This window comes from Balaenoptera borealis, assembly GCF_965194805.1.
Source record: "Balaenoptera borealis genome assembly, chromosome: 8".
Taxonomy (NCBI): domain Eukaryota; kingdom Metazoa; phylum Chordata; class Mammalia; order Artiodactyla; family Balaenopteridae; genus Balaenoptera; species Balaenoptera borealis.
Window position 1 is genome coordinate 40,348,173 of NC_138865.1, and position 17,909 is coordinate 40,366,081.

General features: G+C 37.5%; 1 protein-coding gene and 1 pseudogene across 10 annotated transcripts in view; one reads left to right on the forward strand and one right to left on the reverse strand.

The window, feature by feature from the left end:
• Positions 1–17,909, forward strand: part of KIF27 (kinesin family member 27) — a 96,051-nt gene that overhangs the window by 43,656 nt on the left and 34,486 nt on the right. For all 9 annotated transcript variants that reach the window (XM_082401140.1, XM_082401133.1, XM_082401132.1 and 6 more), the window contains 3 exons: positions 5,138–5,335; positions 13,050–13,163; positions 15,771–15,947. In XM_082401140.1, the coding sequence (XP_082257266.1) occupies positions 5,138–5,335; positions 13,050–13,163; positions 15,771–15,947 (489 nt within the window). The remainder of the gene's footprint in view (positions 1–5,137; positions 5,336–13,049; positions 13,164–15,770; positions 15,948–17,909) is intronic.
• Positions 472–3,994, reverse strand: LOC309633783 (heterogeneous nuclear ribonucleoprotein A1 pseudogene; annotated as a pseudogene). The gene is made up of 2 exons: positions 3,966–3,994; positions 472–1,870 (listed from the first exon to the last, which is right to left on the reverse strand). The product of its transcript is annotated as a heterogeneous nuclear ribonucleoprotein A1 pseudogene (transcript).

Here is a 17,909-nt window from a genome sequence, read left to right on the forward strand (position 1 = left end):
GCAATATGGATTCTCAACCACTGGAGCACCAGGGAAGTCCCTGATTCATAATCTATTGCTTTCATATTGTTTCCACTGTACATAGAATGGAATTGTAGTTAACCTAGTTAGAGCATTAGTTATCTATTTTTGAAACTGCCACAGTTATTTTCTTTCAACAAGATAAGTGTTCACCGCACACCTCCTGTGTGCCAGGTCCTATTCTAGGTGGGGATGCAGAAGTGAACAGAGCAAAAAAGTCCCTTCTTCAAGGGTTTTTAATGCCATCTCAAACATCTGCACATCGCCATTAAAATTTTTTTTTTACTTAAGTAGCTTCTCAAGTCAACACCAAGTTAAAATAACGTGACTTGACACTTTGCACTTTCCTTCAGAATACATATTTTCCCTTAGCAATTCACCTCAGAGAGTCTTGCGATCAATTTTTTTTTATTTCTTGACCGTTAAATTAAGGCTGCGACGTCTAACAAAGTACTCATTTTAACAAAACGTTAGTAGAACAAAACAATTAAGAGCTTTCCTTTATGATTATTTCGAAATTTATTTATAATTTCATAGGTTTATATCCTACCTTCAGTTCTTTTTTTTTTTAAAGACATTTATTCAGCGTCATGATCAGACTATTACATTTAGCAATCAACAGCATGAGTGCAAAAAAAAAAATCTACATTAAAACCCTTTGTTGGAATGCTTTACACTTTCCGCAGAACAGAAACTAAAATAACCTGTTATACAATTAGTCACAAATACAGCCCTTGAGTTTTTTTTGCCCATACACATGAGTATTGTCTAAAACATGTCTTCTTTGTAGCAGCTAGGCCCTGCCACCACTGTGCTTAGCCGAGTTCACAAATCTGTTGTAACCTGTAGCTTCCCTGTCACTTCCCTGGCTCTCCTCTCCTGCTAAGCTTTGTTTCCTGGCAGTAATTAAAACCTTCTGCCACTGCCATAGCTACTGCTGCTGCTGGAACTACCATAGTCACCTTGGTTTCACAGTTTGGCAAAGTATTGGCCTCCACCACCATAGGGGCCAGAACTTCTGCCTCCAAAGTTTCCTCCTTTCATGGGTCCAAAATTTGAAGATTGTTGTAATTGCCAAAATCATTGTAGCTTCTGCCACCTCCAAAATTGCTTCCGTCATTACCAAATCCATTACTGCCATCCCCACTGCCACCATATCCCCCACCACCACGGCTGCCACCAAAGGCATCTCGACCACTGAAATTTCCTCCGCGACCAGAGTTGTCATTCCCACCAAAACCACCTCCACGACCACCACCAAAGTTTCCAGAACCACTTCGACCTCTTTGGCTGGATGAAGCACTAGCCATCTGTTGCTTAGGTAGGGCTTTCCTTACTTCACATTTGTGGCCATTCACAGTGTGGTATTTCTGAATGACAGTCTTGTCTGCGGAGTCATGGTCATCAAAGGTTACGAAAGCAAAGCCTCTGTTTTTGCCACTGCCTCAGTCATGATTTCAATCACTTCATTTTTCCCATACTGTTCAAAATAATCTCTTAGGTGATGTTCTTCAGTGTCTTCTTTAATGCCACCAACAAAAATCTTTTTCACGGTTAAGTGGGCGCCAGATCTTTGAGAATCTTCTCTTGAGACGGCCCTCTTTGGTTCCCCAACTCTTCCATCCACCTCGTGTGGCCCTGCATCCATGGCCGCATCCACCTCCTCCGCAGTGGCATACGTGACAAACCTGAAACCTCTGGAGCGCCTGGTGTTTGGATCCCTCGTTACCATACAGTCTGTGAGCGTTCCCCATTGCTCAGACTGGCTCCTCAGACTCTCATCGGTTGTTTCAAAGTCAAACGTCTGATGAAGAGCTTCCGCAGCTGTTCGGGCTCTTTGGGAGACTGACTTAGACACGACAGCAGTAGAGGGGGGAGACTTCAATGATGCTTACTCGGCGGCGTCCACGGGCAGAAAGGTTATCCTACCTTCAGTTCTGATTGTAATTCTTATACTCAATAAGTAAGAACCGATCTTTTACTGGTAATCTGTCTATTCAGATTTTCTATTTCTTCATGATTCAGTCTTGGAAGACTGTGTATATCTAGGAATTTATCCATTTCTTCTAGGTTATCCAATTTTTTGGTATATAATTGTTGATCATACTCTTTTTTTTTTTTTTTGGCTGCGTTGGGTCTTCATTGCTGCACACGGGCTTTCTCTAGTTGCGGTGAGTGGGGGCTACTCTTCGTTGTGGTGCACAGGTTTCTCATTGCGGTGGCTTCTCTTGTTGCGGAGCACGGGCTCTAGGCGTGCGGGCTTCAGTAGGTGTGGCACGTGGGCTCAGTAGTTGTAGCTCGCAGGTTAGAGCTCAGGCTCAGTAGTTGTGGCACATGGGTTTAGTTGCTCCGCAGCATGTGGGACCTTCCCAGACCAGGGCTCGAATCCGTGTCCCCTGCGTTGGCAGGCGGATTCTTAACCACTGTGCCACCAGGGAAGCCCCTGATCATACTCTTTTATGATCCTCTGTATTTCTGTGGTATCAGTAGTGACTTCTCTTTCATTTCTGATTTTATTCATTTGAGCCCTCTCTTTTTTTCTTGCTGAGTCTGGCTAAATTGTCAATTTTATTTATCTTTTCAAAAAACCAGCTCTTAGTATCACTGATCTTTTCTATTGTTTTTTTTAGTCTCTATTTCATTTATTTCTTCTCTGATCTTTTTTATTTCCTTTCTTCTACTAACTTTGGGCTTTGCTTGTTCTTCTTTTTCTAGTTCCTTTAGGTGTAATGTTAGATTGTTTATTTGAGATTTTTCTTGTTTCTTGAGGAAGGCCTGTATCACTGTACACTTCCTTCTTAAAACTGCTTTTTTTGTGTCCCATAGATTTTGGACAGTTGTGGTTCCATTTTCATTTGTCTCAAGGTATTTTTTGATTTCCCTTTGATTTCTTTGTTGACCCATTGGCTGTTTAGTAGCACATTGTTTAATCTTCACGTGTTTGTGTTTTTTCCAGTTTTCTTGAAATAGCCAAAGTTATTATTTTTCTAAGAAGGTTATTATATTTACCATATAAATCTATAGCTTAAGCCTTGTGTGTGGATTTAGCAAAGATTATTTTTATGGTTGTGATTAAAAGATTAAATGAAAGATTATTAATAGGGTTTGAATTATCATGTTCTTTTTGTTTTCCATGTTTCTTGTTGTGTATCTTTTTCTGCTGAGGGTACTGATGAGGAAAGGAAAGAACTTAATTAAATTCAAAAGAAACGTCTCATAGCCGGAGGACTGAAAGAAGTGTTCCACGTAGTTTTAGAGATTTCTGTGCCTTTGCCGTATGCATGCACGACTGATGGGGATGGGGATGCTAAAGATGATAAGGTGGTGGGGATGAGAAGAAGTGTGATAGTTAAGTGTCTACCAAGTGCTATATACATACTAGATGTTTTATATGTATTATTTAATCATTATTTAATCCTTTGAAGTGGGTATTTCTACACTCTTACAAATGAGGAAGCTAAGGTTTACAAAGGTAAAATAACTCAGAGTCACATAATTGTGATGATAATAACGGTTTTCAGTACTCTAACATTTCATACCATTTTAACATATTGAAATACTAGTGGTTTTATTGGTATAATGAATTTATTTTAGTTTTTAAAACTTAAAAAATTTGTTTTAATTAAAAAAATCTAAAATCTGTATTCTTTGTCTTTAGATATATATAGCATTATATGCTGCATTATATGCTCTGTTTAATGCTAACAGAGGTGCACGTTTGAGCATCTGTGGAATAAGTGCAAATGACAACCTATCTAACTTTTAAATAAGATTATCAGTAGTTATACTGATATTTTCAATATCATGTGGAAAAGACACTAAAATTCTAGTATTAACATTTTTTGCTCCAGTATTGCAATACTGTCAAAAATAAGTGACAAAGCCAGGGTCCAAATCCAGGCATGGGAAACTGCAGAGTCCTGTGGCCTCCAAGCTAGTAGTACTCAAAGTAGTCCATCTGCAGATTGTTCATTATTGGTCTGCAGTGAGATAAAGGTAAATGGGAGCACAGCTTCTCTCATCAACAAAGTCTTGCATGAAAACATCATCAGCTGAATCTAATAATGTGCTTCATGGTGCAGGCTGACAACAGTCTGTGAGTGGTACCGGTCCACAGACCACTTTTTGAGTAGCGCTGCTCTAAGCTACAATGCCTCTGTGAATACTTAGTTTAATTAAAACAAAATGTGTTTATGTCAACAATTTATCACCAAGATAAAGGAAATAATTGTAGTCTGCATAACTTACAAATGACTTCACCTTAACTTTTTTATGTCACATAAGAGGTACTTACTTAGTGCAATGCTAAAGTACAGCATACAAATCTAATATATGTTTGCTTGTTTGATCAGGATTAAATTGAAACACTCTGGTAATTTATATTAGTAAACTCTTCAAAAAATTTTAATGCTGTCTATGGATAACTTTACCTAGAGAGGAAAAGCCTTATTTAAGGTAATTAAAATAGTAATTACAATGGTTGGTCATTCAGGGAAAATGGTATCATTTCTGATCATCTTAACTCAGGGATTAATGATTTAGGCTGCAGCTGGATATTAAAGATGAGCACAGTGGAATACTATGCAGTCATATAGAAAGAACAAATCTATGAGAAAACACCTCTAAGATACGTTAAACAGAAAAAAAGGGGAGGTGGAGAATAGTCTACCTAGAATATAAAGTTACTTATGTGCATATAAATTATTTCTCAAGGAATATTTAAGAAATTGGTAATTTTATTTCAGGAAACAGGACAGGTAGATTAGGCATCTGAGAGAAGAGTCTTTTTAATTATAAGTTTAGTTTTGTATTGTTTTAATTTTTATTATGTACATAAAATATTTTAAAATTAAGACAGTAAAAAAAGCAACAATGTCAATTTTGTTCTGTTTGGCTGTCGGCACCAGGAAGTCTCATTATTCTTTATATCTGGTGAAAATTATGATATTTGCCTGACTGTAAAAGTAGAAATGTAGAAAACAGTTGTGAAACTATCAAGAATAAATTAAAATCTAGGCAAAAATGCCCACCTGCGTCATTAAATGAAAAGTTTAAGTTTACTGGAGGGATATGAGAGGTGCAGTTTTTCATTTTGAAATATTCCATATGATCCCAGGTCTTACAGAAGAAGCAACAAAATAGTAAGAAATTGGCATCACTGTCGATCCAAAATGAGAAACGTGCTAATGAACTAGAGCAGAATGTAGATCACATGAAACATCAAAAGGTACAGCTGCAAAAAAGACTTCAAGAAGAAAATGAGAAAAGGAAGCAACTGGATGCAGAAATTAAGCGGGATCAACAAAAAATCAAAGTAATATTGTCATACTTTCCTGCTAAGCATAATATGAAATGTTCAATGTCTCAGAGCTAATGTAACCAAGGTCTTGATTCAGTTGGCTTGTGAGGTATCTCACCTTGGCCTGTCCTTGGCTGCTGTCCTCATTCACTTTAAAACTTTGTTGATCTACATAGTAAAAGCTATTTATTGAATTCTGAGTACTGTCTTGAAGGCTTTGACTTCCCAAAAGAAAGTGCCGTGATAATTTCTCTAACTAGGATCTTAACTTCAGTTGAGGCTGTCAAAAACACAAATTTATAAAGCTGACTTTCTAAAAAAAAATATCTAACATTTGAATAGGATTTGCCATTTTCAAAGTGCTTTGACATGCATTGTCCATGCGGCAGCATAGAAAAAAGTACAAGGTAAAATGGTACCGTTTCATTCATAGTGTGCAGAAAAGTGATCAGACCTGTATGCCCAGCTGTTCTATAGAATGGATTGGGCCGGGGAGGAACTAGTGGTGTCAGCCTGGGCTCTGGAGCCAGGCTTGCATGTATTCAATCCCAACTCTCTCTGTTCCTGGCTAGATCATTTACTGAGAAAATCACTTACCCTCTCTGTGTCTGTTTATTCTTATCTAAGATGGCCTTATCATACTTGCCTCAGTAGGGCTCTTTTGAAGAAGAGAAGGATGATAATGATCATAATAACAACAAACACTTATCTAGCACTGTGTACCAGGCTCTGTTCTGTTCAAATGTTAAGCCAGACCCAAGGTTTGGAACATAATTGGAGATTTCCTAGATTTTAAACTTTGGAAAATAATATATTCTCAGACCTTAAAAAAAAAAATGACAGAATTTAGTGATGGAAGGGAACTTAAAAGAGCATTTAAGCCAAATTACTGATTCTTTTTTTTTTTAAATCAGCTTTATTGAGATATACTTCACATATCATACAGTTCACCCATGTAAAGCATACAGTGAGTTTTGGTATATTACATTATTGATTTTTATAAAATAATATAACATGAAATTGACCATTTTACCTTTGTTTAAGCGTATAGCTCAGTGCCATTAATTACATTCGGTGTTGTGCAACCATCACCACTGTCTTTTTCCAAAACTTTTTCATCACCCTTAATAGACACTTGGTAGGGGGCTTCCCTTCCCTGGTGACGCAGTGGTTGAGAATCTGCCTGCTAATGCAGGGGACACGAGTTCGAGCCCTGGTCTGGGAAGATCCCACATGCCGCGGAGCAACTAGGCCTGTGAGCCACAACTACTGAGCCTGCGCGTCTGGAGCCTGTGCTCCGCAACAAGAGAGGCCACGATGGTGAGAGACCCGCGCATCGCGATGAAGAGTGGCCCCCGCTTGCCGCAACTAGAGAAAGCCCTCGCACAGAAACGAAGACCCAACACAGCCAAAAATAAATAAATAAAAATAGACACTTGGTAACCATTAAGCAATAATTCCCTTTCCCCTCTTCCCCCCCAAGCCCCTGGTAACCCTAATCTACTTCTCTCTTTATGAATTTGCCTATCCTAGATATTTCATAAAAGTGAAATCATACAATATTTGCCCTGTATCTGGCTTTTTTCCTTTAGCATCATGTTTTCAAGGTTCAGCCATGTTGTAGTATATATCAGAACTTCATTCCTTCTTATGGCTGGGTCATATTCCATTGCATGCATACACAACATTTTGTTTCTGCATTTATCTTATAGACACTTGGATTGTTTCCACGTTTTGGCTATTGAATAATGCTGTGATAAACATTGGCATGGAAGTAACTGTTCAAGTGCCTGCTTTCAATTTGGAATTGAAATACCTAGGTGTGGAATTGCTGGGTCATATGCTAATTCTATGCTTAGCTTTTTGAGGAACCACCAACTGTTTCTGATAGTGGCAGCACCATTTTACATTCCCACCAGCAATGTATGAGGGGTCTGATTTCTCTGCGTCTTCATCAACACTTGTCATTTTCTGTTTCTTTTTTATTGTAGTCATCCAAGTACAAGTGAAGTGGAATCTCATTGTGGTTTTGATTTTCATTTCCATAATGACTAGTGGTATTGAACATCTTTTCATGTGCTTATTGCCCATTTGTATATCTTCTTTGGAGAAATGTCTTTTCAAGTTCTTTGTCTACTTTTTAATTGGGTTGTGTCTTTGTTGTTGAGTTGTGGGAATTCATTATGTATTCTGGACATTAAACTTTATCAGATACATGACTTCCAAATATTTTTTTCCATTCTGTAGATTATCTTTACATTTTCTTTTCTTTTTTTAAAATTTTGTTTATTTATTTATTTTTGGCTGTGTTAGGTCTTCGTTTCTGTGCGAGGGCTTTCTCTGGTTGCGGCGAGCGGGGGCCACTCTTCATCGTGGTGCGTGGGCCTCTCACTATCGCAGCCTCTCTTGTTGCGGAGCACAGGCTCCAGACGCGCAGGCTCAGTAGTTGTGGCTCACGGGCCCAGTTGCTCCACGGCATGTGGGATCTTCCCAGACCAGGGCTCGAACCCGTGTCCCCTGCATTGGCAGGCAGATTCTCAACCACTGAGCCACCAGGGAAGCCCTTTACATTTTCTTGATAATATTCTTTGATGTGGCAGGCAGATTCTCAACCACTGAGCCACCAGGGAAGCCCTTTACATTTTCTTGATAATATTCTTTGATGCACCAAAGTTTTACATTTTTTATGACGTTCCAACTTATCTATTTTTCCTTTTGTTGCTTGTGCTTTTAGTATCATATCTAAGAATCCGTTGCCAAATCTAAGGTCGTAAGGATTTACCCCTATGTTTTCTTCTGGAGTTTTACGGTTTTAGCTCTTATATTTAGGTTCCTGGTCCATTTTGAGTTAATTTTTGTATATGGTGTGAGGTAGGGGTCCATCTTCATTCTTTTGCATGTGGAAATCCAGTTGTTCCAGCACCATCTATTGAAAAGACTATTCTTTCCCTGTTGAATGGACTTGGTACCCTTGTCAAAAACCAATTGGCTGTAGATTTATGGATTTATTTCTAAACTTTCAGTTCTATTCCATTTGTCTATATGTCTATCCTTGTGCAAGTACACACTGTTTTGATTATAGTAGCTTTGCAGTAGATTTTGGGAAGTAAGTCCTCCAACTTTGTACTTTTTCAGGATTGTTTTGGCTATTTGAGGACTCTTGAAATTCCACATGAATTTAAGGGTCAGCTTTTCCATTTCTGCAATAAAGGCCATTGCAATTTCTTTTTTAATGCTTTAATTGTGTTTAATGCATGGTTCTTTTCTTTTTTTTTTTTTTACAGCAGCACTCAACAAATTTTTATTTTCAAATTATTCCTTTTACGACGATCCGTTCTTGGCTTTTTCTCTGTAGATCCACTTTTTAAAAATTTATTTATTTTCTTTATTTTTTTGGCTGCATCTGGTCTTAGTTGAGGCATGCAGGATCTTTCATTGTGGTGCAGGCTCTTTGTTGTGGCGCAATGGCTTCTCTCTAGTTGTGGTATGTGGGCTTCTCTCTAGTTGTGGCATGCAGGTTTTCTCTCTCTAGTTGTGGCGCATGGGCTCCAGGGTGCGTGGACTCTGTAGTATGCAGCACACAGGCTCTCTCATTGAGGCGCGCAAGCTCAGTAGTTGTGGCACGTAGGCTTAGTTGCCCTGCGGCATGTGGGATCTTAGTTCCCTGACCACGGATTGAATGCAAATCCCCTGCATTGGAAGGCGGATTCTTTACCACTGGACCACCAGGGAAGTCCCAGCCGTTGGAATTTTGATATGGATTGTGTTGACTATGTAGATCTCTTAGTGTAGTATTGGCATCATGACAATATTAAGTTTTCCTATCCATGAGCATGGGGCGTCTTTTCATTTATTTAAATCTTCTTTAATTTCTTTCAGAATGTTTTATAATTTTTAGTGTACTAGTCTTTTACCTCCTTGGTTAAATTTATTCCCAGATATTTTATTATTTTAGATGTTATTATAAATGGAATTGCTTTCTTAATTTCCTTGAGTTACTCATTCTTAATAATAATGGTAATAATCATTATTATAGCAGTAAATAACATTTATTATTTGTCTTCAGTCGGTACTGTGCTAAGCGCTTACGTGCTTTATCTCATTTGTCTTTTTCTCTTCCTGTATTTTCAGCTTTTCCTCTTCTCCTAGATTCTTTCTTTAAACATCTTAGACTTTTCTTATCCTAAAATTATTCTCCTTCAATTTCTCTCTCTCACTTCTCCCCTTTATAACCAAACTTCTTGGAAAAGTTTACTATATTTGATTCTGTTTCCTTTCCTTTCATTTGTTCTCTTCTCCTCTCCAGTCTGGTTTCTGGGTCTTGGCTGTACCGTTCACTTCAAAGCTCTTGAGCAGTTCACTAGTGCTCTCTCTGTCACACCTCAGCTGCATCCACCATAGTTCACCACTCCCTCCATCTTGAAATATTTCCCCCTTTGCCTTTGTGAAATTATACTCACCTTGTTTTTTCTTCTCTTATTGCTTGTTCTTTGTCTTTGCTAGCTTATCCTACACTATCATTTCCTTACCTTTGGGAATTACTCAGGGCTCTAGCCTATGCCCTCTTATCTTCCATACTCGGTCCTGGGTGACCTCTCACCTTGTCTTTTTCCATGACTGCAGTTTAACTCTGACAACTCCCAGATTTAATCCTTAATACCAGATTTGCCATTTGAGCTCTGGATTCATATATCCAACCATTGACATCTTTATTAGGTTGTCTTATAGATGAATTCCCTTACTTATCTCCCCACTATTCCTCCTCCCTGCTCCCTTCATGGGGGAGAAAATATAGTTTTCCAGTGTACTTTACATGACATTTCAATGCATTCAGTTGGGTAAGCTAGAAATTTAGCAGTCATCCTTGACTCTGTCCTCTTCCTCATTACCCATATCCAATGAACCACAAAGTCCTATAAATTGAGTCTTCTAAATATCTTGAATCTGTTCAATTCTCATTTCACTGCCAACAGCCTCGTCTGTTCGTTGCTGTCCTTCCTCCAGTGTGAGGATCAGGCCTGCCTGTCAGTCCTGTGGTCTTTGGGTCTCAGCTTCTCATCTCTCATGAACCCTGGCTTAAACCAACAAGACATAGCACTCTCTAAATCTATGTTTAGGGAAAAGAAAAAAACTTTTGAGCAGAATGCATAGTCTGCTGAACTGCAACTCTGCCTGTAACTTAAACTTTTTACATTCTTATCTAGGGTAATTTTGTTCCTTCTTTCATTCTAGGGAAATATGACCCATTTAAGGGGGAGAATGAGTATTCCAGAAAAAGGAACAGTCTGCCCCAAAGATATATTGAAGTTTCTACTACTTCATGCAAAAACAAAACCTGCTCAGAGTCCTAAGGGATATCTTGTCTTCTGTTTGGAGCTAACTCTCTAACATTCCATTTTTCACTTGACTAAACCATTTCCAGAGAATACTATGACTTCTGCATAGGTTCTCCGTAGAGCAGCAGTTCTTAACTGAAGACTATGGATGAGCTATAAAGGAAAGGTATGGGAACCCCTGAAATGTGACCTGGGCTTTTTACTTCTCTAAGCACCAATTTCCTCATCTATAAAATGGGATTTATTATGGTATCTGTTTCACAGGATTATTGTGAGGATTAAATGGGATAATTAAATAGATGTAAAAAGTGTAGCACAGTACCTGGTAGACAGTTATTTTACTATTATAATAGAGATTACAATATAAGGTAAAGGTAATAATGTCTAGAGCAACATGCAAAAGAGGGGATTAGACCACCTGCAGTACACTTTTAAAGCATTTGTAGAAGAATAAGAATAGTAGGTAGTCAGCTCCGGTATAAGGTGCCTTTATTTCAGCATCCTGAAGTTGCTGTGACTGTGACAGGGGCTAAATTATAACTGTGAACTAGAGCTAGGGAAGCATGAAAATTTAATGGGTAGTAAATATAACAGGGTCCAAATGCACTCATAATTCAACTCAAGTGGGCATAGAAAATTTCTTTAGTCTATAGCAGACCTGTGTTCCTTATGACACCCCTCCCACCCTGCCCTGCCCAAACCATGTCACAAGAATTTCTGGAAATATCATGGGAACTAACCGAATAACCAGTCTGTTCAAACCTTATTCTGATAGTTTAAACATTTCCTTCAAATAATTCTCAGTTCTCTTGAATAAGAATATTCAGTCTCTTGGCCTCTTCCTCCCCATGATTCTCAAAGATAGAGTCTGGTATATGTGGTGTTCGGGTGTGTAGCTTTATTGCATCACATGGTGTTGAGGGGGAAGGGACTTTCTGAGTTTCATTTGGTCCTTGGATGTGACTGGCTGGAATCTGCTCTCTCTTGTTCACCTTTCCCTGCTGGCACTTGATGTGAAGCCAGTATAGTTCATAGATTGGTCTCACTTTCAGCTTAGAGCCTGGAGGTGCTTTGGCTTCATCTCATCTCCTAATGGCATTATAAATCCCTGTTGAGACTATCAAATCTTCCATCTAGCTTGCTAGCCCAGTGGCCTGTCCTCACCTTCAGTTTTGGGGTCAATTCCCCACAATAACTGACCCCTATTTGTTCTCAACTCAGGATCCTCGTCATCTGAGGCCAAGGAGTCCAATTAGTCTCTGTTTCCTGATCGTACTTCTCTGTTCTTTCAGCAAGACTGGGCAGAACCATGTGGGTGTGAGGCCTCTGCGCTGCAGTCCTCATTTTCTCCGTCTGCTCTCAGTGATACCTTTATTTATCATCCCCTTTCTGGGCCTAAACTCAGAGAGAAGAAAATTGGGACACACATCTTTTTTACTGTCTCTTTTCTCCTTTCTTCCATTTCCAGGGCTGGAAAATGGTAGACTTCCCTTTTACTTCCTTTTTATCAGTACTTCTAAAATTACCTATGGAAAAGATACAATTTTCATTTTATTATTAATTTGTCACAGCCCAATACCTTTGTAAACAAGAACTAGTAGAAAAATGAAATAAAAACTAAAATATACAAGTCTATCTTTTAATTATTAGATTCAACAGACATAAAATTATTCTGTTAAATTGTTGTAAAAGGTTCTAAACACTTACTTTTAATTTCTGTACTTATCCATCATGGACCAGTAAGAAATAGCAGTGCGGACCAGTTCACTTTGAGTTCATGGCCTCCTTCCTGATTCCTGCTAAGCTTTGGTGGTGGATGGCAACATCGTCTCTAAACCCCAGCAGAACACAAGGGCCCTCTTGACTTGACTCTTAAGATGTGAATGGAAACTAAAGGAATTTGGAAAATACTCTTCGGAGGACCATGATCAGTCTTGAAAGACTATTTTCATGCTGCAAAATCTGATTTTTGAATGCTGGAAACTGAATATAACTTTTCTTTTTACATTTCTCCTGTGATAAATTCTAATATCCCCATTGCAGATGGGTGCGTTGGGTGGACTAACTGAAGGTAGTGAACTCAGAAAGGCAGAAGAGAAGAGCAGATTTATAATTTTCATACTCTTATCCCTGTTATGCAAATTTGTAACACTGGCAAAGAATGAAAAAAAATACCTAGTTTTTCTAGTAAATCCTGATTTTTACTGTGAGATTTTATTGCTTGAATGAGGGGCTAACATTATTTTCTTCTTAAATGGCCCCAACCTTCATCTACTCGTTTTCTTTCTTTTTGCAACTAAGAAAGTAAATGTTAAAATGATTATCTGCATAAATATTTAATGATGACCATGTAGTAAAAGCAATGAGGTATTTTCAATTCCTGTTTTCTATAGGAACTACAGTTAAAAACAGAACAGGAAGAAGGTCTAAAACTGAAAGCTGAGGACCTTGATGCATTTAAGATGAAAAGGAGAAAAGGTTCGTTTGGAAGTATAGACCAACTCCAGGTTTGTCGATTCTATTTAGTGTTTCCTGGTTTCTCTGCAATTTGATGATTGTCTAAGTAGGGGTAAAAAGTGGTGGACTCTGAATAAAATCTTCAAACACTAGACTTTGCCACTCGAGTACAAAATTTCTAATATTTCTTGTGAATTTTTTGTGTTATTAAAAAATTAATTTCCCATCCGGAAATGTGCTATATTCTTATTTCAGTAGAAATGGGTTTATTTGAATGTTGTGGAATATAAACATGAAAACTAGATTGTATTTATTCCCATGTCAAGACTGGTTTATTCACCTGGAAACATATATTTCTAAAGATAAGAGCTCTCTACTCAAGCACAACCAAATTGTATATGCACCATATATAATATATTAAAAAGCTATTGTTTTAGTGCCACATTTAAAAAATGAAATCCATAGATTAATATCAAAGTTCAAAGAAACAAAATTTTAATTTTATGAAATTAGAAATGGCAGTTCTAAAAGTCTTAAGATTACTGTGCTTAAAACTGTAATTACCCTCAAATGCAAATACATCACCTTAATTCTGAAAAATTTATTTGCTCTCTCTTCTTAAATCTTATATATTTTAATAGTAAAATTTAGGACATGAATGTATTCTCAGTTATTTTACTAGTGTATTTTAGAAATTAGTTGAAGAGTTCTCTCTCTGACGTGCTTGGTAATATTTCTGGGTGGAAGGGTATGTGGGGGAGTAGATGAGGTAGGAATGCATAGAATAGTTAGACCTGCTTTTCAGAATGTTAAGGATCTAAATTTTAAATGAATACAGTAATAGATTCCCACAGCTTGCACTGATTATGTCAGGTTAAAAATAATAATAAAACAAACAAACAAACAAAAACCTTCATGCTTTTTAATGTTGTAAAACAACATTTTCCAGAATTTGACTCTAAACAAGAACAAGATTATAAATTAATCAATATGACTATCCAAAGAGCTTTTACTAGGACATTGATTTGATATGAAGGTCTCTTATAAGAAGAGAGTATTTAAAATTGGAACTGTGTGGTAGGAATATTTATTTTAAGAAAAGACAAAATAAGAAATTTTCAGAAAAGTTACTAAGATACAGTGAATTACACAAATCATAACCTTTATTATATCAAATGCAGAAAAATCCATTCATTTATTATTATTTCCCTAAAAAAACCTGTATTATGTTAGCAGACTCCTACCCATTCTTCAAAGCACAGCTAAAATATTGCCTACTCTGTGAGGCTGGCACTGACATTTCTTCCGTTTCTCAGACAGAACCGATCTCTCCTTCCATTTTTGCATACGTAGTACCTAGGAGTTAGCTGTATACAACATTTATTATCAACCGTCATAATTTTTTGGTTTCTTTCCTGTTGTAATGGAGCTTACAGAATATCTGTTATTCATCTTTCAAACCCCACTCACAGTCAAGAAATGTTTGTAGAATATGTTTTAAGTTAATTGCTAGTCTTCATAGGGTCTCATATATGGAGTTTCTAAGGTATAGCTGGATATAACAAAGCTAAAGTATTTCTGTAGTTGCTCTGGGATATGCTTCCTGTTCCTAATAATTGTAGAGCTGCTATTTTAGGCCTCAGTATTATTTGGATGTGCTGTTGCTTATAGGACCATACTATCTAGGTCTGGATGGAAAACTACATAGCTCTGGACCTGCTTTGCCTTGGCCACTTTGCTCTCTTTTTCTCATGCATATTCACTTCTTATTGTCTTAATATAGATTTCTAGGGACCGCTTTTATCAAGGTTGAGAAGAACTGGAAAATAGTACTATATTGCTTTGTTTTCTTATTATTTGTTATTTAGGTGGCATTGCTTCATTACTATGTCCCAGTGCAGATGGGCACTTGGTAGAGTTCATCTTGGACAGTCATTCCATTCACATTTTTGTTTGTACTTATTTCTGGGTATCCTTAACTCAAGAGAATACTGAGATGTTTGTTTTGGAAATCTTTATAGCTCAATTTATTTTATTTTGTAATTATTTGATGTTGACAGGCTACAATGCAGAGTGGATTTCCATGCTCCATCATCTATGTCTTCCACAATGTGTATTCATTTATTCACATCATTAGTTGATTGATTGAATCAAGAATTCATTTAACATTTTATTGAAAGCCAATCATGGGCCAGGCAGTAGAGCAGGCACTGGGGCTAGAGAGGCAAAAAGCACTGTCCCTGCAATCAGTCAAGGAGCTCAAGTAGGGGAGAAAGACCATAGAACAATCAGTAGTATTAGTGCTGTGATAGAGGTGTGCACCTTTGTAACAGAGAAGATTTCCAGCATGTTCTCAGAACTAACTCTCAATATAAAGAAAACTGTCAGCCTGAAAAATCTCAGACTCAAACATATTTGTGGAATAAATTTTAATTCCTTATAAAACAACACAGAAAGATGTTAACTTAGAACCACTTATTTCTTGACAGTTTTGGACAGACACTATTTTATTATTCTCACTGTTCATTTAAGGTATTCCAGATAGTTTTTAAATGTTCATTTAAGGTGTTTTAGTCAATCTGAAGTTATATTATTACCATATAAATTTTATGGTGAAGAAAAACAAATTATAACATTTCTTTGGAATTTTAATGTAGAAATTGGATGAGCAAAAGAAATGGTTAGATGAAGAAGTAGAGAAAGTTCTGAACCAACGCCAAGAATTAGAGGAGCTGGAAGAAGACTTAAAGAAACGGGAGGCCATAGTTTGTAAGAAGGAGGCCCTGTTACAGGAGAAGAGCCATCTGGAAGATAAGAAGTTACGATCTAGTCAGGTATTCTATTTAATATGCTCTTTGATTCTGGTTGTAAGCCATATAAACTAGGATTTATTTTTCTCTATGAAGTAAATCATACCACTGTAAAGTTAGAAACCAAAAGAAAACTTTTCTGGTTTTCAGTGTATTTCGCTTATTGGTGCTTATTTAATGACTATCACTAAAATCTATCTTGAAGTAAAATGTTCAATGTTCTACCAAGTATGATTTACTTATTATTAACTTTTTTGGGGTATTTAAAAAATTGTAGTATATTATACATAACATAAAATTTATCATTTTGACCATTTTAAAGTGTACAATTCAGCGGCATTAATTACATTTACAGTGTGGTACAACCATCACTGTTGTCTATTTCCAAACTTTTTATTGCCTCAAACAGAAACTCTGTAACCATTAAGCAATAATTCACCATTTCCCCTGGCAGCCTCTATTATTAACCTTAGTGGATATTTTAAAAATAAATTGTACCATTTGATGCTGTAGAGTGAACATTGATAATTTGGAAGAATAGACTTGAAAACGTTCTATCACTACTCACAGGGGTTTGCAGGTTTCCTATAAAAGAAAGAAGAGTTTGTATAATGAAGATTTGTTTATTTTTCTAATTATAAAGACAAGGGGGACTTCCCTGGTGGCACAGTGGTTAAGAATCCGCCTGCCAATGCAGGGGACATGGGTTCAACCCCTGGTCTGGGAAGATCCCACATGCCTTGAGCAGCTAAGCCCGTGTACCACAACTACTGAGCCTGTGCTCTAGAGCCCATGAGCCACAACTACTGAGCCCACGTGCCACAACTACTGAAGCCCGCGCATCTAGAGCCCGTGCTCCGCAACAAGAGAAGCCACCGCAATGAGAATCCCACTCACCACAACGAAGAGTAGCCTCCACTCGCTGCAACTAAAGAAAGCCCATGCGCAGCAATGAAGACCCAATGCAGCCAAAAAAAAATTTTTTTTAATAAATAAAGTTAAAAAAAAAAAAGACAAGGGTATCTTTACAAAAAATTTTGTTGTAGGACTTGGGTTCTCTGAGCCAGTCAAAGAAGTGGTTTTATGGAGGACTTCACCTCAGTTTCAGGTTTTGAAAAAGGAATGATTGTGGAGGGAGTAGAAGGACCAGGAGAAGCTTTTTTAGATATATGTATATATATATTAGATATATACATACTTTCAATAATAGCAGTAGCAACAATAGCATCTAAAAATGAAGCTAGCTTGCCCCAGACTTGACAAAGACTGCCTGCACAAACCTTTGCCTCCAGCTGGCCTTGAGTCTGGGGTCAGTCTATAATATTGAGTCATGGAACAGGGAGATCAGTGACCTGCCCTTTATTAAACCTGCCTGTCATCCAGCATCTAGACCACTGGGATCTGAGGTGATGGTGACATGTTCTTAACTTCTCCACCTCAGTATAACAGGTGGACAGGCATGGGGACCTGCACTTAACCTCTGCTCTGTCCTCTGTTCCCCAAACGTGTTGAAATAGCTTTTAGCAGCAGGCTGTTGGACATTGGGATAGGGGCAGCCCCTCCAACCAGCCTAGTTGCTGGTGCTGCATCCAGGTAGCTTGTTTACATTGGCTGTCAGGGTCAGGTTTTAAAAGCTGTGACCCACGTAAATGACAGCAAAGGAGGTTAACAAATTAACGTATCAAGTGAATAAATAGAAGAAAATACCTGGCACCTTTATGATATGTTCTGTATCACAAAAGAAAAAAGAGGAAAAAATAAAAAAGGAATAAGAAGGAGACTTATTTCTGAAATACATTTACTTCATGATACAGGGGAAAGAAAGAAAAGAAAATAGCGGTTTTCTAGTTTCAACAAGATGTAATATTTAGGAAGTCAGAACATACTGAGGTAAGCAGAGAGTGCAAATAAAGGAAACCCACAGGAAATCATAGCAAAATTGATTCTTTGAAGATTGTTTTAATAAAACAGAACAGAAACTTGAGA